Below are 18,973 nucleotides of genomic sequence, written 5' to 3' on the forward strand. Positions count from 1 at the left end.
CTTCCCTTGAACAGGACACAGAGCTGAAAGAGGAAGTTGGGAAGAGTGTCACTCTACCAACTCCTTCCTTCTACGCTATGCACTTTTTGAGAAAGAAAAAAACTAACCATCCTCGCCATCTCATAACCAAGGAGGCTTCGTGGACAGCAGGGGAAGATCACAGGGGCACTGCTGTCCCCATGGGCACCGCATTGGTGACCCCTGCCCTCTTGAAATGAGCAGGAGCCACTCGGGCCATTTTGCAAAGCTTGTGTTCATTCCAGTTTGGCTTAATTTAATAGCTCTGTGTGTGTTTCCCATTTCCAAACCCGGGGACCAAAATGCTTTCAGTGAGGCTTGCACTGCGAGTAATTGGATGAGTAATTGGGAAATGCCTGTTACCCTGAGCTCCTAGGAGGAAGGGTGGGATAAAACAATCAATCAATTAATTCAGTTCAACTTAAAAAAAAGAAAAGGAATATGGTCCTTCTTTTCTCCCCACAGGTTTCTTTAGCTTGATGACGCATTTCCTGACCACACAATCTGGCAGCGAACATTTCAACACAATCCTCTTGGAAGGGAGCATGCAGCAACCTGCAGCTGGGGACCACACAGCTATGGGGCTGTCAGTTTTCCAAGGGCAGGGACTGGGTGCTCCACCTGCAAGAAGCCCCCTCCCAAGCCCACCCATCTGTCTTGATTCCACCATAATCTAAACTCTTCAACCTGATAGTTTCTGCTGATCTCATTTCCCTCTCCTGCTATTTTTTATTTTATTTTTAATCCACATTGCCTATTAAAAAAATTCTCCATCCTACTGCTTCTCCAATGTCTGATGTTTTTTTTAAACCAACACCTAAATCTTGTAATAAAGTTGTTTCACATTTTCAATGCCTGGTCTGTAACAGTTCCTTCTCTCTCCCCCACCTTCCCCCTCCCTTTAGGTAAGTAAAACCAAAGAGAGCTATCCATTTCACCAGGAACTTTTAGGGTCTCCTAACAACTCTCAGCACCCTTAACAAACTACAGTTCCCAGGATTCTGAGGGGGAAGCCATGGCTGCTTAAAAGTGACATGAGGCTGATTCAAATGTGTAGTGCAGATGGAGCCTTGGAGTGCTTTAAAAATTATAATTCATCGCTCTAAACGGGTTTTCCACTGACTGTGCTCCAGAGTACGATGTGGTGTTTCTCCTACCTTCTGAAAAAATGGGTGGCATCAGCACAGCATATGTAAAATTGTGATAGATTAAATATTTTCCAGTATGGTGAATGTGTAATAATAGTGAAACTGTCAGCTGCTAACTTTCTAAGAAAATAAAAAAATTCTTTCCAGTAGCACCTTAGAGACCAACTAAGTTTGTTCTTGGTATGAGCTTTCGTGTGCATGCACACTTCTTCAGACTTTCTAAGAGGCAGAGGAGCCCTATTAGGAGAGAGCAGAAAAGCGACAACTCTTGTAGCTGGGTGTGCCATGCATAGAATTTGTGTGTGTGTGTGTGTTCGTCTGTGTGTGCGAGATATTTAAATAAATAACCCTATTAAAAGCAGAAGTGAAAACACTTAAAACCATTTAAAAGCACACAAAAATGAAGTAGAACACCCATCCTCAAAAGACCTTGTCACAACAGCCAGTTAGTGGCCTAAAGCCTGTGGGGGGGGGAGTATTTGCTTGCTGGTGAAAGGAAAGCAGAGAGGCAGACAGCCTAGCCTCCTGTGGAAGGGAGTTCCACAGGCCCTCTCTTTTGTCCTCACTGAGCAGGCCTGTGAAGGGGGTGGGGCTGAGATACAGGCCTCTCCCAGAAGATCGCAAAGCCTAGGCAAGCTCACATAGGGAGATAGCCTGGACTTAAGCTGTGTGGAGACTAATTGCCTTTCTCTTCATATATTTTTCTCTAATCCAGGTGAACTCAGACCCCCAACTCCCAGAGATCCCGTGGGAGAGTTCCCAGTCACTAGCATGCATGCATGGCCTTGTGTTCACTGAACAATCAGCTTTGGATTTGGGATGTTGGTTTGGGATGCTGTTGCGGGAGGGATGTGAGAGCTGTGACGGTTTCTAGTATGTTTGCATCTGACTGTTATGTTGAATTAAAAGAAGAAGAAAATTGTCAGCCTGGTCAGCTCCTCTTTGTGGAATCAGGGGAGAGGTGGGGTGCACTGTGCTGCCCTAGGCCTCAGGAAACAATCGATCTTAGGCCACCCCTGAGAACATTGCAGCATCTCCCCACACAAGCCACAGACACTTTAGTCTCCCTCCACAAGCACCACTTCCCCAGGATGGGGGGCTCAGAGGACGATAGGTGCTAAAAAAGAAAGAAAGAAAGAGCTGCAGCAGAATTTGGGGATGACGTGGCAAAAGGAGAGGGCGGTCAAATACACAGGGGGGAAGCAGAGCTGAGACAGAATATAGAAGAAGACAACCAATAAAGAGTGTGGAGACTACCTCCGCTTTGAAGGCTCCTTCCTTTGCAACCACAGCTCTGTCCTGACCCCACGCTGACAAGGACCAGCCTTTCCTCCTACAAAACCTCAAGCCAGCAGCTCCTGACACAGGTTTTCCTGCTCTGGAGTCCTCAGCATCGCTATCTGACCAACACTTGTTCTTTCCACAAAGAGAGCCAGGTAAGGATGGCAACAGTTCCACTCCTCTCTAACCCTCCCTTTTTAGAAAAAAATAAGGCAGGCTCTTCCCCAACCTGGTGCCCCCTCAAATGCTTTGAAGAGACAGTTTCCACCAGTGCCCCCAGCCAGTATGGTCTGGAGTAAGGTTTAGGGAAATTCCAAGGGCAGCTTCCAGCAAAATATAAAAACAAAGTAAGACGTCAAACATTAAAAACTTCCCAATACAGGGTTGCCTTTAGATATCTTCTAAAAGCTATGTAGTTCTTTATCTCCTTGACATCTGAAGGGAGGGCACCACTGCCAAGAAGGCCCTTTGCCTGTTCCCCTGCAACTTCAATTCACGCAGTGAGGGAACCGCCAGAAGGCCCTTGGTGCTGGACCCAGGGGCATCGCTAGGGGGGGCGGCACGCCCTGGGTGCCAGGGGTGACAAGCGATGGGTGGGGGGTGACAAGCGGCGGGCGGGGGTGACAACAGTGTACTGTAGACAATACTGAGCCAGATTCATCTCAGGGTTGGCCTAGGAAAGACAGACTGGAACTCTGGAGAGCAACTGTAGACCAGAGGTCTTCAGATGTAACCCATGGACCACTAGTGGTCCATTGAAAAGTTGCAGAACATCTGAGATTATCTGTTCTTGGCCCTGAACTTGATTGAGGCTGCATGCACAACATACACTTAAAGCCACAGTTAACGCACATGACTTCTATTTTGTTTAGGTTGGTGGGAAATGTAGTTCAGGAGGGGGGAAATACTGGATTGATATGTATACCGTCCCATTGAAAAATAACGCTTCTGAATACTAGCACACACTTATTTCGTTAGGGAGACTTGAAAACTGAAGAGGTAACAACACTTCAAGAGGAAATGTTTGAGGCCAGCCCTTTGCCTGCCATGTTGGGTTTCTGTTTGCAAGGACTTCTGACTGCAACGGATATATTAAATATGTACCCCCCCCACACACACACTCACACACTTATGAGGTCTGAAGCGGTGCAGTCTATTCTACCACCTCATCCTGCTGCATGTGGAGACCAGGCCTCAGAAGCAAAGTTTCTTTGATGTCATCAACACCCAAAGTGTGAAGGCTCCAGGAAGTGGCTTAAGGTTAAATATGAATCTGACTCTGTGAGCTGTCATCATAACCACTGAATTCAACCCCCCTCATCATGTCCCTCCAGAAAGAAACAGTTTTATTTACTTAGCACATTTCAACCTTGCCTCTCCAGCCAGTGGCTTTCAAACTTTGTTCTGGTGGACCCCAGGGAGGACCATCCCCAAGGTGGAGGGGTCCTGCAGCAAAACACTATTTGGAGACCCCCACAGCCAGCCGTCTGTAACAGCAGCAGGTTTCTCCAAGGCAGCCTGGGAAATTTTATTGGTGGGCCAAGCTGCGAACTCTGGATATTGCCCAAGAATGATGCACACTGACACCATACCTGTAGGAATGTCACCCTCCAGTGTGTACTCACAGGGCCTAAGGACTTGATCCCAGGAGATCTATTGTACTCCCCCTCCCCTGAATCATGTTGCTATCTATTGCTATTGCTATTTATTTAAATCAGAACCACAGATTTGGATTTAGAATTCAACAAGAAAAGTCACAAATACCCGACTATGGCTTTATGAAGGCGAGTTAGTTCAATCTAATTAAACTGAGGCTCTAGTAAAAACCTGATTTCACAAAATAACATTAATGCAATCAACAGTAAATGTGAGCTAAAATCATTATAACTGCATACATTTGAAGATGTTTTGCCAATAATCAAATTTACCACAAGGGATTACTAAAACTATTAAGCACTAGGTTTTTTTTTAGTTTTATTAATTACACATGGGTAGTTTAATGTTTGGTGTTTGGTGTGTGAAATTAATGCTATTATAAGTCTTTCAAGCTACACGGCATCATCCTCAGCGTAGACCCATTGAAATAAATGAACATGCCAAATTTGGTCCATTAATTTCAATGGGTCTACACTGATGAAAACTTAGTTGGCTACAACCACACTTTTTTCCCATCCAAGGCAGTAAATACTAAAATAAATGTTAGGAAAATACAGTTTATTCCACCTGGTTAGTGTTCCCTTCACTGCACCACCTATGGCACGAATGTCTGTGAACTGATCCCTCCCCACCCTGTGCTCCAAATTACAACACCATGGTTGCTTCTTTGTTTGCCTTTGGCACCTTGTGACCCAATGTTATTTCCATGCTTTCTGCTTCTGCGTTAAATCCCATTCTCTTGATTGTACCCTCAGGGTGCTTCCAGGCAAGAAACCAGCCTACGGGGGTTAATTTTGCCAAGGCTCTTCCATACAATCGTAAGGATGCTGCTCTGCAGAATCTTAAGCATACCAGTAGCTTCCATAAGCATCATTGCTCTGTTCATTGCCCTGACCACCGATTACTGGCTAGTGGCTTATGGACCGGCTGGCATCGCCCACAGTGGCCTCTGGCAGGAGTGCATGGGTGGAAACTGCTGGACGCCAACCAAAGCTAATGGTAAGGAGAATGGTGGCAACTGCCAAGGGACCCCCCCCCCCCCCATTACACAAATGTTATGGGTTGAGGGGTGTCATCAACAAGGTGCTCAGGGGCACCAGTGTGCCTGGTGGCACCTGCTGTGACACTCTCAAAAAGTCTCGGTAAAAAAATCCCCTCAGAAAAAACCACTGTGCATGTGGTACATGTAGGACCAGTTATCAGAACACAATGCGTTCTCAGGAAATCGCTCGTTAGGTTAGTGTTTGCACAATGAGTTGACAATTTCCATTGATTTCTATGGGAAACTTTGTAATGCATTCCTGACCACAGAATTTTGACCATGTAATGATGAAAACACCCAGGAAAACCCTCTGAAACCTTGCAAAAGGCAAACAAGGGAGGGGGAGGGGAAGCTCTCTTATTTGTCCAGTCTCCCTCCCACCCACCATGGTTTCTGACAAATGGCTACTACAGACCAGAAAAACACAAAAATGAGGTTTAAGGCTGTTTTTGTTTGTTTGTTTGTTTGTTTGTTTACAGTACTGCATACAGGTCTGGCAGTTTGGATATCTGAATCTGTGGTGTGTACAGAGAGGTCTGGGTACTAACTCTTCCTGTTTGAATAAGTGATTTTTTGCATAATGAACGTTTAGGTAGTGGGACCTGTGTGTACTTTTTGATATAATAATGATAGGGGGAACTATATTCACCTCAAGCCAAGGTTACATTTTGTAACCTTAGGCAAATAACCTCTTTCTCACACTTGGTCCTCTTTCACTTTGAAATTGAAGCCTTTTCAGTTTAAACTGGTAAATTACACTTTAATAACTAAACCTTCAAGCTAAGGTCAAACATCATGGGTGATATCCAACCTTGGTTATGCCCATTAAGATCAATTATGGCAAGTAACATAAGTCTATTGCCTTCCATGGGTCTACTCAATGGGCGTAACTAACCTCTTCTTTTTTAGGCTTCTGGCAGGTTCCGGGTACAAGGAATGAAGACACCCTCAACTAATTCCTTCCACTCAATGCTTTCATTTACAGAATACATCCTTGCCACACGTGCGTTCCTGATCTTGGGCTCCCTGGCAGCTTTGGCCTTGGTCATTTCTCTTACCGCCTCCTTCATGCCTTGCGACTGTGGCTTCCTTGGCGGAGCCTTCGTCACGTCCATTGTTGCCTTCTCAGGTGGTAGGTGTGCCAGATTATGATGAAGAACCTGCTCACGGTTGCAGGTGCTAAATAGCCTCATGGTTATGCCCCACATGCTGCCAGCTTCCACTAGCCACTATGGCTGTGGTCTAACTCCTCTGTCGGAAGCAGTATGCCCCTCAAGACCAGTTGCTGGGAATTGCAAGTGAGGAGGCGGTGGCTGTGTTCTGGTCCTGCTTTTGTGCTTCCCGTATGCACCTGGTTTTCCACTGTGAGAAAAGGACGCTGGACTAGATGGGCTTTTTAGCTGATGCCACGGGACTTTTCTTACATTATATTCCCGTGAAGAGATCCGGCATGGCTCTAGAATTGAGAAAGAGGATCTTGTAAGGGAGAAAGGATCGCTGGAGCACAGAAAGGGGTGGGGTGTTTTCATTGTCTAAGGCTGAGCTTGAAGGTTAAAACATTTCAAAGCCCTTTATGACCAGTCTAGGGTGAGGTCCCGGCTGCCGGCTTCCTCCTCCATAGTCTCAGTGTTTCTTTTGTAGAATTCAACAGGGAGAAGGGGACAAAACTAGAATTAGTTGATTTCCCCCCCCTGCCCCCGGTCACTACCTCTGGCGCCACCTACTATTCGTCTCCCTGCCTTCTGCCCTATCAGCATTAATGGGCACCAGCCAGTAGGGTTAGATCTGCAACATACATACCAGCCGGCCCTTGATAATTGAGTGGTGATTGCCTGTGTGAATCTGTGCTACGTTGGCTGCCCTGACTCCTCTGCTCTTTTGTAGCACTCTTCACTCTTGTTGGTGTTGTCGTATTCACTGCTGAATCCTGGGGGAAGAACAGGGACCCTCAAATCCAGCTCACCTATGAGTGGTCCTTCTATCTTGCCTGGGTAGCATTTCCCATGCTGCTCCTGACTGGTGAGTAGGGAAGGGAGTTAGAGTCAGTTCACATTTAAAGGCAAACCTACCTCATTTGCGCTTTCTGAAACAATACACAAGGTGAAACAGAAGCAGCCTTTCACATTTGCACTCCTCTGAATTTTGCAATGCGTTCTCCGGCAATGTAATGCGTACAAAAATGTGTACTAAGGTGAAATGTACATAAAGATGCATGTATTAGTGAAAATAACATGCAAGAATGCATTGTGTCAAAGGAAATTGCTTTGCAATGATGTGTGAGTGAGTGAAAACTGCATACAAGCATGTATATTTTAAGGAGAAATTTGCACTAAAATGTTGAATTTTCATGACGGCTTAAAAAAACACCCCACAAACTGATTCAGAATTGGAGAGAACTGAATGTAACATTGCGAAAATGAGCAACCAAAATGGACAGACTCACCCACACCCCTAGCACTGTGTAGGCAGTGTGAATAATAATAATAATAAATAAAATAATAATAATAATAATAATATTTTATTTGTACCCTGCCCATCTGGCCAGGTCCCCCCAGCCACTCTGGGGCAGCTTCCAACAAATATTAAAATACATTAAAATCTCAGATTAAAAACTTCCCTAAAACTTCCAATGCCCTTCTGCCACCAAATAGAGCTCTGCATGGTAGGTAGCTCTATAGCAGCACCTCACATGTGTGACATGCACTGTAAATGGACCTCAGCAAGCTACCTGAGGTTCTGGATTCTGCATTGCACAACCACTGGCCTATAGGCAGTCTCTGGATAAGTAAGGAAACATTCACTTCACACAAAAGGAAAGCCTTCTGCACATGCTCATTAGCACTTTGTCCATAGGTCTCTTAAAAAACAAATGCTTTCCCTTAGACAGAAATGAACTCTGCACATGGTCAGAGGTACCCAGCCTCCAGTGAGAGTCAGAAGGTTGATAAACAGAAAGTGTCAATGCCATGTGAGGCTGGCTCTGGCTTCCTGAGGCTGTTCCACTTGGAATCTGTTTTTTCCTCTCTTGCTCTCTCCTCCTCTCGTTGCAGGGATCTTCAGCCTTGTTGCTCACTTGTGCCCTTCGAGGCCTGGCTATGAGAATGTGTGAGGACCTGGTTCCTAAGAAGCAAAGGCAACCTTGCGATGCAGTTGACACACAACAGACAAAGGAAGCCTGTTCCCTCCCCTTCCCATGCCAGCAAAATCCCCTTCACAACTGTCCCAATCGTGCTTTCATCCCCAATCCATTCACAGCACCCCCTACAGGGCGTCCAAGCTGCCTTGTCTACAGGTTGAGCATCTGCCATGCAATCACTGGTTGCAAACAAAAGATGTTTCGCAGGAGGTAGTGTTGGCCACTGACCAAACCGCAAACTGATGTGGAAATGTGGAGAATTAAATGTAAGGCTGGAAAAAATAAAATAATACACCGACAGATTCTCTCATCCTTGTCTTTGCCTCCTCCCTAACCCCTAACCATGGCAAAACTTAGAAAATTCAGGGCAGGCAAAAAAACCCAACACCAGGACTTTTTCACACAGCATAGATAAACTACTGAACTTGCTCCTGCAAAAACCTGTGATGGCCACCAACCTGGGTAGCTTTAACAGAGGGTGAGGTAGGTTCAGGAAGGGTCTCCAGCTATTACCCACGATGACTGTGATGTATCTCCACTGGTGGAGGCAGTATTCTTCTGGATACAAGTTGCTGGGGAACACTAGTGAGAAGAGTGCTGTTGCACTTAGGACCTGCTTTGGGGGCTTCCCATAGGCATCTGGTGCACCACTGGCCTGATCCAGCTGGGCTCTTTTGGGGTTTTTTTAGGCACTTGCATTGGGAAAGGCTTGAAAGGAGTTCCCTGGGAAGAGCGACTGTAGTTCCCTGGGAATGGTAGCTCTGGGAGGGGAATAGGGATCTCCCGACAACTCTCAGCACCTTAAGCAAACTACAGAAGAGTAGAAGAAGAAGAGTTTGGATTTGATATCCCGCTTTAACATTACCCGAAGGAGTCTCAAAGCGGCTAACATTCTCCTTTCCCTTCCTCCCCCACAACAAACACTCTGTGAGGTGAGTGGAGCTGAGAGACTTCAGAGAAGTGTGACTAGCCCAAGGTCACCCAGCAGCTGCATGTGGAGGACCAGAGACACGAACCCGGTTCACCAGATTATAAGTTTACCGCTCTTAACCACTACAGCACACAGGCTCTCAGAATTCTTTGGGGGAAAGCCATGACTGAAAAATGGTGCCATGGCACTTAAATGCATGGTCTAAATGAGGCCTTAACTTACCTTAGTGCATTTACTGGCTGACCCCAAATCTTTCTTTCTAGGGCTCAAATAGGAAGAAATTTTGTGCAGACTCAGAAATCCTGAGGGGCAGTGGTGGAGCTTCATGCTCTGGCACTGGGGGCGGGGGGCGCGGACGGAGAGCAGTTGGGGGTGGGGCTGATGTGCGTCCCGGGGGTGTGGCGCACATCCTGGGGATGGGGCACACCGCTTGTGGGGACATGGCGCCCAGCACGCCAGGGGCAGCCATGATGGCACCCCACCGGGATCGCCCTGCTGGGGGCAGTATACTCCCCCCGCACTCATCTTCCTCCGCCAGGTCTGAGGGGGTGAGGTTGTTTTCAGGTTTCAAAACTGACTTTCTGAATTTTAAGCTTTTTAAATTTCATTTTCCCACAATCAGGTTTTTTCATTTTATTTACTGACTGGCCCATTTACCCAGAAGCAACTCTGATTCGGTTCATGGGAACTTAAGAATGCTTATGCTGCCTCTGATTGTTATCGTGAAAGAAGTTGGAGTTCTTATTGCCAAATACACTGTAATGAATCCAAATAAGAACTCTGGCCAAAGTTTTAACAAAAAAACATGCGTTTACTCATAAGTAATTTCAAACGTATTATCAATTCTGTAAAGCCATCTCTAAAAGACTTTAAAGAAAATTTTCATATGAAACTATTTGTTGTTTAAGACTGTAATTCTTTACAGAATTGATAATACGTTTGAAATTACTTATGAGTAAACGCATGTTTTTTTGTTAAAACTTTGGCCAGAGTTCTTATTTGGATTCATTACAGTGCCTCTGATTGTTAGACATTCAATTCTTAAAAGTATGAAAAGCACTCGAGTGAAAAGCACTCGATACAGCAGTCTCGAACTTGGATCAATGAATGTGCTGGGGTATGCACTGGATTGCATGCAAAGCCTTGTCCAAAACTGCTCAAATCTTGGCCATATCCAAACTGACTATAAGGGAAATCTGGCTGGGTGGCTGGTAGCTTGCTCACGTCCTGAGTTGGCTGAGAGGGTGGCAGAAGGAAATACCGATGGGACCTCCTTCTCTTCATGTGGAAGAGCCATCCAGGAATCTGAAGATGTTCCAGAATGCTGGAGTTACTATGGGAGCAATGGTCTTCCACCCTTCATCAGTAGAACCTTTGGCTGGAGCTCAGACACCCGAAAGGTCAGGGAATGCAGTTCTTTTCCAAGGGAAATGAGCCCCGAAGCTAGAAGATGGGTGCTTGCCTTAAATGCCTCCGTCAACCCCAAGCTGAGGGTCCTGATACTGCTGCCACTTCCAAATGGCCCCTGCTTACGTGGTTCAAGAAGCTAACGAAAATTGAGAAGCTGAGGATGGGTGGCATCGCTATCTCTTGCCTGGAGACCATTCTGCTTGTGGTAGTGATCTCAACAGTATCCTGGGTCAAGCGGTTTGTTCGGGGAATCTTCGTGTTCCAGGGACTGTGGCAGGAATGCTCTTTGGGGAACTGTGTTTATCTGGCTGACACACCAAGTAAGGGCGAGATAATGCTCAGAATTTTGAACTAGAGATCACTGTAGAAGGTCTCAATATTTCTTGCCAGTGACAGAAGCATTTAAACAGTGGAACAGGCAACTTGATAGTTCCCCTCCTCTGTAAACAAAGGACATACTGAATTCTTATTGCTTCTACTTGAGGGAGGGGGGGCTTGCTTCTGCAGGTTTTCCAAGTACTTGAATGGGGATAGAAGCCGGCTGTGGAAGGCACCTATTGGCTAGTGCCCGAGTTATTACCAACACACCTTGCCCTGCAGATCCCTGGAAAAGTTTTGCAACTATTTTAAAAGGAATCCCAAGGCAATTTAGCCCTCCTTTGTGTAGAAAAAACAGATTGTGGCAGAGGCTGTTCAGCTTGCTGGTGGGTATGTACATTTGCAATTCAAGTGCAAAGAGGGCTCACATCGTGGAGCGGAAACCCCACAAGATTGCTCTAAAGAGTCTCTGTTCATCTTAAAACCAGCATTGGGCTTTGGACATTTCCAGTACACAAGAGTTCCATGTTCTTACCCGATATTGTATGAGCCTTTTCCTCCATCTACTGGCTAACTAATAACACTACAGGGGAAAAAATCTCCAGAAAAGAGATTTTTGCCAGTGGCCCCGTCTAATTGGTTTTTAAAGTTTCTACCTATCGGAATCCCTTCCACATGGACCTTTCTGCTGAGCAATCCCCATGTGCCTTGTGGGAAATTTCCACGCATGCAGAGGCTGCACACAGAGCAACACTGTGAACTGAAAGTGCACCCTCAACCATGCTGTCATACATTGGTGGCTTATCAAAGTGCCTTTTTGTGAACCCTCTCCCACAATTGTGGGGCACTTCCTAGCAACAAGGAAGGAAGCAGAAGTGCAATAATTGCAGAGAGCCACTACTTTGATTTCCCACAATGCTCCCTGTGTAGTGTTGCTCCATGCTTTCTAACCTCCAGTAAATTTGCCACAGTGCCCTGGTAGGATACTCCATTGGGGATTTAAAATAGGGGCTGCCCTAACCCACAAGTCTGCCACTGATCAGAGAATCCAGGGCAGGTATACTTAAATCCCCCCCCCCCAGTGTCAGCATATGTTAATGTCACCCTGAAATGGCATGGCTTTTTTGCAAGGGAAAGATTTCCCTACCCCAAAGAGCAAGAGATGCATTTATGTCCATATGCATGCATCCTTTGTTAAACAATAAACATCTATGTTTCAAAAAGTTGCAAAGATGCCCTGAGGATTGTGTGTCAGTTCCAGTAACTTCACATGCACTAGCCAATCTGTTCCTGCAACAACCTTACAGAGACCCCCCCTTTCTGAGAAAGGGAAATCATGGTCCCCAGGAATACCTTGAATTTGAAGCCCAATTTAAAAAACAAACAAACAAACAACCCTAGTTTGATCAGAGCTGGGTACAAACCCTTCCTGGTAGGTTTTGCCGTGCAAACCAAACAGCAGGCAGAATCAAGTACAGAGGCAACTTGGTTAGCGTTGTGCCAAAAGGAATATAGGAGGAGTCCAGCTGGATTAGACCAAACGCCCATCTATCTAGTCCAGCATCCCTTTGCCCACACTGGCCAAAAAAATTATTCTGGGGAGCCCACACCATCCATGACCTCACAGGTGCTGGGAATAGGCAGGAAAGGAACAGGATACTGGGAAGGTGAGTGGAATCCTAGTCATAAGCACATAAGAAGAGTCTGCTGGATCAAACCAGCAGCCCATCTGGTCCACCAGACTGATCTTACAGCAGCCAGCCAGATGCTTATTTATGGGAAGCCCAAAAGCAGGGCCTAAGCTCAGCAGCACTCTCCTCTCCTGTGGTTTCTGGTATTCAGAAGCATATTGCCTCTGAGAGGTAGAACATAGCCATCAGAGTTTGTAGTCAATGATAGCCTTATCCTCCGTGAATTTTTAAAAAACAATGCAAGTTGGTGGCCACCCCTGCCATCCGGTACCAGTGAAGGTTGGTCGATTGTGATGAATGGGGCACTACCCCACCAACCTCAGCTTACTCTCAGCCAACCCCAACCCCTGGAGGGGGGGTTATTGGGTTGCTGTTTTTATTTTGATTATGTATTTTGTGGTCTTATATTTTGATTTTATTCTGTGAAATGCCCTGAGACTTCTGGGTATATAGGGCAGTATATAAATTCAATAAATAACTACAGCTCCCATCATCCCTGACCACAGGTCATGTTGGCTCAGAAGGTTGGGAGTTGGAGTCCAACAACATCTAGGGACCCAAGGTTGAGCAAGGCTGGTTTGGAGGGTCATAGGTTCCTCATCCTTGGCATTCATAGCAGTAAAAGTCCAAGCGATCATCTCCTCAGCCCTGGCAAGGCAGGGCTGGGGAACTGTGCGGCTTCCAGGAGGGCAAAAGTCAAAACCTGGTCACCTGGACCAACCGTAGAGAAAACACAAGACTAGAGTCACACAATATCTAAGCCAGTCTTGGCCATTGCTCTTCATGGCCACAGATAAATATATCATTGGACTTCCCTGTTATTTCTCTCTGTGTTTTTTTTTATCATACCGATACAGCGGTTGAATGTTGATTTGTACAGCTGTGCACCACTTAAGACAAATTTTTGAAACATTAGCTGGTTTAAGAAATACTTTTAAAATAAATGATGAGGGTGTCACTCTGCCCAGGCACCTTTCTTTCATGAAAGCCCCAGTGACTGCATCCGCTGTTAAAAATGGCCAACCGATTTAGTTTCAGTTCCAGAAGTTCCACCAAGGACTGTGGTGGGACTGTCCTGCCTCAGGAACAATCAGGAGGCATTTCAGAACTGTGGTAGCCCACCAGGTGGCCACACCTCCTTAGAGAATTGCTCCTCATGGTAGGATGGCGCTTGTGCCGTGAGCAATTCAGAGATGGGACTGCGGTGGTAGTGGAGGAGCCGAGGTCTGAGATTAGGGAGTAGGGCAACAGACAGAGGGCCACTAGGATAAAGTTTCTTTCTTTCTTCTCTCCTAGACTATATTTACATCTCTAGATTTTTTATGCTGCTCTCTGCTGTGACTTCCTATGGGTCTGTGGTCACTGGGACATTTTGCCTCACACCCATCCAACCGCCAAAGTGGTGGACGACAACGTGGCCCACACTAACCATCGGCCTCTGTTTTGTCTCGGGTAAGAGGAGCCATCTTCTGACTCTTATTTACCCCGCCACCTCCCCTTTTTGTTCCCCAAAAAGACTTTGTGTGGTTAGCACCCGACTGTCCAGGAAATGTGCAGGGAAGTGCAACCAAAATGATCAAAAGGGATGGAGGAATTGTTGCAGCGTTTAGGACTTTTTAGTTTAGAGCCATGTTTCCCAAAGTTGGGTCTCAACTGTTTTTGGACTACAACCCCCATCCCCGCTAGCTAGCGAGACCAGTGGTCAGGAATTATAGAAACTGTAGTACAAAAAAACAAGAACGAGCTGGAGACACAAGTTTGGAAAACACTAGTTTAGAGGCAAAGGAAGGGTGACTTGATAAAAGTGTGTACAATTATGTGTGGCATGGAGAAAGCAGAAAGAGGAAAGTTCTCCTCCCTCTCTCATAACACTAGAACTAGGGAACATCCAACAAAGTTGAAAGATGTGGGACAGATAAAAGAAAGCACATCTTCATGCAGTGCATAGTTAAACTATGGTACTCGTTCCCACAGGAGACAGTGATGGTCACTAATTTGGATACCTAATATGTACAGAAACTTATTCATGTATGCCACTACAGTGGCAAGAATGTTAATGGAAATGGTTTATTGAATATTTTCAGATAAATTATAAACAGATAAAAACACTGGCAGAATTATTGTAACAACCTGCAGTTTTATAAGTTTTAAAGAAGACAAATAAATGAGTAAATTAAGTTAATTTGGATATGCAGAAGATATTAAAAACAAATTTAAGGAACCGCAGAAAGAGGGGGATGGGAGCCGAGTTTTGAAATGTCAAAATGAATGTAAAATTAGTGAAACGTATAAAACTAGTGAGATGTATAAACTTGAAAAGTACAGATAAATAAATAAAATGCAAAAATAATAAAATTGGATGGCTTTAAAAGAGGACTGGGCAATTTCATGGAGGAAAAGGTTAGCAATAGCTTTCAGCCATGATGCTCTGCCTTCATGGTCAAGGCAGTAATGCTTCTGAATAGGAGTTACTGGAAACCACAGGAGAGAGTGCTCCCCACAGGCATCCGGTTGGCTATTCTGAGAACAAGATGCTAGGCTATATGAGGCATTGGCCTCAATCAGCAGGCGCTTTTTATGTCCATATGACCAGTCACAAGAATGGGTTGCTGAGGCCAAATAAACAGACTGGTGAGATGGTTTCTGGAAATTCAGCACAGTGACAACCCTACCCCAATCTCTGAGCAGTGTGAGGTTCCAGGGGTACCAAATGCTCTGGAACCCCAGGGTCTGAGTTTCTAGTGGGACAATAAGGCACAGCAGAGACTGTGGTGTCTTTATGCTATATGGTTCATTTACACATGTATATAACCTGAAGCCGACAATGGAAGAGACCACAGCATTCCTGCCGCAAGAGGTTGCTCCTCTTAAAGGCACAGCAGCATCCTTGCCCTGACAGCTTGCCTTTTCCCAAGAATTGTCACATCTCACCTGTTACCATCTTGCTAACCTAAACCCTGGTCTTTTGTAACACAGAGAGAGAAGCCCCACTCATCTGAATTATCATACCTAGTTTTTTGATGCTTTGTTGTGCTAATTAGCTTTTACACATGTTGATTGGGTAGCGTTAAAGGGGTGCCTTATTTAGCAAGTTTGCCTAGGTTAATTGACACTTCACACATGCTACTTCCAAGGGGTTTGAAGCAGTTTTCACACATGACCTAATACATGCATGGATCTATCTTAAGACAGAACCATACAGTCTGACATCCTGTTTTAACATACCAGTTAACCAGTTTACATACCCAGGCATTTACAGCCCCCCAAAACAGACCTAAAACAATATTACTCCACTGTGGTCCTTTCAAATGAATTGTGTTAGATTGCTAAATAATATCAGCCAAGGCAGTTCACAAACTAGTTATAGACATGCACTCACACACTGTAGTTTGTAGGGGTCCTGAGAATTGTTTGGTAACCCCTATTCCCTCCTAGAGCTACAATTCCCAGAGTTCCCTACGAAGAAGCATTTGTTAAATTACCCTGCAAATTGTAGCTCTGGAAGGGGAATAGGGGGTCTCCTAACAACTCCCAGAATCCTTAACTACAGTTCCCAGAATTATTTAGGTGTTGTTTAAAGACTGGAGTGCTGAAGAACTCAAGTGCTTGACCTTCCCATTCTTTGCTATCTCGTTGGCTCTCACCTTCCAGGCTTCAATGGAGCAATGGGCCTCTTCAATTACATGAGGGCAGCCACTGAGATGCCCAACACTTTCCTTTCGTGGTCCCTGGCACCAGGGTGGTTCTCTGTCATTCTGGCAACCATGGCAGGTACGAGCTATTCAAAGCCCTGGGGGTTATGGAAAGATGACAGGACTTAGGTGGGGAAGACTTCTTGAATGCAAACAGATAAGGGCTCAGTGCACACTAGGCAATTAAATTGCAACCCCAGTTGTAAAATCGGGCTCTCTGAAACACTGGATTTAGCATCTTGGGATGCAGCAAGAAATAAGTGGTGGCTGGTCCGATAGGGCAAATGGGGCACTGCCCCACAAGCTTCAACCTGCCTTTACCCAGCCTCAACCCGCCTGCTTTCTTACTTACACCCAAGGGCCGCATTGCCTCATGGCAAACTTTCCAGGGGCCGCCTGATAAAAGTGGGTGGGGCAAAGGCAACAGAGCAGGCAAAGCCACCAACATTATACGTTACAAATATAGTCAAGTGGCCAAAAGCCATGAAGTTAGGTGAACAGACAGCCAGGAGGGCAACTCACACCCAGCAACTGAAATGGGCTCCTTTTGGCTTACAGGAGTTTGTCACTTGGTGGCGAAGAAATGGGAGCAGGATGAAGATACCACAGAGCTTTTCGCAGGCATGTCTGTAAAGACACTGAAAGAGGACTTGTTGCAAAACCCTGTCTCTCAGTGTGCCCTCAGAGGGAGGCCGAAGGGGAGTACGTCAAAATCTGTGACGACTCTGTGAACTCAACGCTGTGAAATAGTGTGGCATCAAGTTTGGGCGGGTAGGGTGCCCTGGTTGCATGAGGGCAACCATGCACCCAATGGCATCTGAGCTGTGGGAATTAGGGTGAGAAGACACCTTGGCAAGGGGTTACTTTTTGCAGCAGATTCCCAGCAAGCATCAAACATCATCATGACACATTCAGTTGCCTCTAAGCTACAAATGATGGACGTTGGCATTGAGGGGCACTGCAGTGACACTCCACATCATGCTTCTGAACTTTGTTTTTTTTTTAATGCTATTTCTTTGCTTTATATCCTTCCTGAATAAACTCCTTTAATATGCTTCATCCTATGACTCTGTTATTATAGAATCACCTCTTGACAGATGCTATAGGAGTGGGGAACTGCTGGATTTCCAGATGTTGCAGGACTGAAACAACCACCATCCCTGACTGGGAGCCAACACTGGCTGGTGTGGATGGAAGTTAAGAATCCAACACCTGGAGGGCCCTAAATTCCCCATCCCTGCATTAGAGTCTTTAGCTGCGATTCTTCCCTTGCAGGTGGGTGGCCAACACTGGTGCCCCTTCCAACTCTAGGCAGTTCTCTTAAGTAGAGAACCCAGGCAGACACACAGGGTACAAATAATAAAATTATTCTTTTGCAATGGGAAACAGCCCTAGCAAATGTTTTGTGTGCAGAAGGTGCCAGGTTCAAATCCCTGGCCTTTCCAGGTAGGTATGGAAATATCCTGTGCCCGAGAGCCTGGTTGATAATACTCTGTTTGATGCAAAGAAATTACTAAAGATGATTTTCAAGGAATGCAGGAAGAGAGGACGTGAGGAAGTCAACCTACAATGATAAGGAAGGAAGATAGGTGTATTAAGATTTAAGTGTTGTTTTTTATATTTGTATTATTGTTTGTTATTTGTTTGTTAGTTTAGGATTATTTGCTTGTCAGTGTTATAATCTGTGAAAACCAATAAAAATTTATTTTTTAAAAAAGAGATAATACTCTGTTTGGTGGGCCAATGGTTTGACTCAGTCCAAGACAAATTCCTATGTTCCTACAAGGTGCCTGTTGTGGTGTCTTGCGGAAATCTTCTGAAGAGCTCTTCGCTCTCTTCTTACCTTAGTACTTTAAATGAAGTGTGTTAAGTTTGGAGATCAGGGGCCAACTGCAATTTGCAGATTCAAGTATCACAGCAACCTATGGAGAGTGTTGAAATGCAAACCAAGGCCATGGATGCAGTATCAGGCTAATAACCCATCTAGCCTTGAGCAGTGGAGGCCTGGAAAAAAAGGAACATGGAAAATATTTTTGGGGAGCCGATCCTTAGAAAAACAGGGGTCAGTTCCTTCACCATTTTCCAGATTTTGTAGGGGGTCGGACAGGAAGCCCTGGCTAGCAGCAACAATGTCAGTTTCGCAATTGCAAGGTGTTGAGGTTTTTTCCCCTGCTGTTGTTCTGTTGTTCCCTTTTAGAGGAGACACGCAGAAGGAACCTCCGTGATGAGAGGAAATTATTTCTAATCGTGGAAGTTGTCCTTGCGATCTTCTTTGGCTCCCCTTTTCAGACGTTACATTGCCGACTGGAAGGTAGGAGGACACGCGTCACGACCTTTCACCCAGTTTCCTCCTGCGCGCGCGCCCAGACTCCCTCCCTCCGCAAACACCCCCCTCTTCAACAGGAACTCAGACGCCGCTCTGATTGGCCTCCTTTCGTTTTGGAGGCGGAGTGTGGTGGGGGTGCGCGTCACGTAAATGCCGCTGGTTGATTGGCCTGGACAGATGGCATAATCTCCGTAAACCTCGCGCTCCCCCCCCCCCCGGCCAACTGGTTAAAAAGGCACATCAGGCATCCAATTTGAAAAAGCAGTCGCTTTTCCTTCTTTCCCTCCTCTCTCACCCTCCTATTATGCCCTCCTACCGAGTTCC

The 18,973-nt window shown here is 45.7% G+C and overlaps 2 protein-coding genes across 2 annotated transcripts; both read left to right on the forward strand.

Annotated features, from left to right (window-relative positions):
• Positions 1-2,405: 2,405 nt before the first annotated feature.
• Positions 2,406-8,418, forward strand: LOC117051630 (protein NKG7-like). Its single transcript, XM_033158196.1, has 5 exons — positions 2,406-2,602; positions 4,859-5,102; positions 6,131-6,277; positions 7,030-7,164; positions 8,196-8,418. Exons 2-5 carry the CDS (start codon positions 4,928-4,930, stop codon positions 8,252-8,254), a joined length of 516 nt encoding a protein of 171 aa, XP_033014087.1. The 5' UTR covers positions 2,406-2,602; positions 4,859-4,927; the 3' UTR covers positions 8,255-8,418.
• A 381-nt stretch (positions 8,419-8,799) lies between these two features.
• Positions 8,800-18,746, forward strand: LOC117052010. The gene is made up of 6 exons (XM_033158736.1): positions 8,800-8,866; positions 13,928-14,083; positions 16,283-16,402; positions 16,882-17,025; positions 18,521-18,634; positions 18,727-18,746. The coding sequence occupies exons 1-6, from the start codon at positions 8,800-8,802 to the stop codon at positions 18,744-18,746; spliced, it is 621 nt and encodes a 206-aa protein (XP_033014627.1).
• The last annotated feature ends 227 nt before the right edge of the window (positions 18,747-18,973 follow it).

This window comes from Lacerta agilis, chromosome 8 (genome assembly GCF_009819535.1).
Source record: "Lacerta agilis isolate rLacAgi1 chromosome 8, rLacAgi1.pri, whole genome shotgun sequence".
NCBI lineage: Eukaryota > Metazoa > Chordata > Lepidosauria > Squamata > Lacertidae > Lacerta > Lacerta agilis.

Bases quoted from the DNA above. Each gene is read 5' to 3' on its own strand.
- LOC117051630 (XM_033158196.1), top strand. From the start codon at position 4,928: ATGCTGCTCTGCAGAATCTTAAGCATACCAGTAGCTTCCATAAGCATC. The intron at 6,278-7,029 runs GTAGGTGTGCCA...GCTCTTTTGTAG, and splicing joins CATTGTTGCCTTCTCAGGTG to CACTCTTCACTCTTGTTGGT. The intron at 7,165-8,195 runs GTGAGTAGGGAA...CTCTCGTTGCAG, and splicing joins TCCCATGCTGCTCCTGACTG to GGATCTTCAGCCTTGTTGCT.
- LOC117052010 (XM_033158736.1), top strand. From the start codon at position 8,800: ATGACTGTGATGTATCTCCACTGGTGGAGGCAGTATTCTTCTGGATAC. The intron at 16,403-16,881 runs GTACGAGCTATT...TTTGGCTTACAG, and splicing joins CATTCTGGCAACCATGGCAG to GAGTTTGTCACTTGGTGGCG. The intron at 18,635-18,726 runs GTAGGAGGACAC...CCTCTTCAACAG, and splicing joins GTTACATTGCCGACTGGAAG to GAACTCAGACGCCGCTCTGA.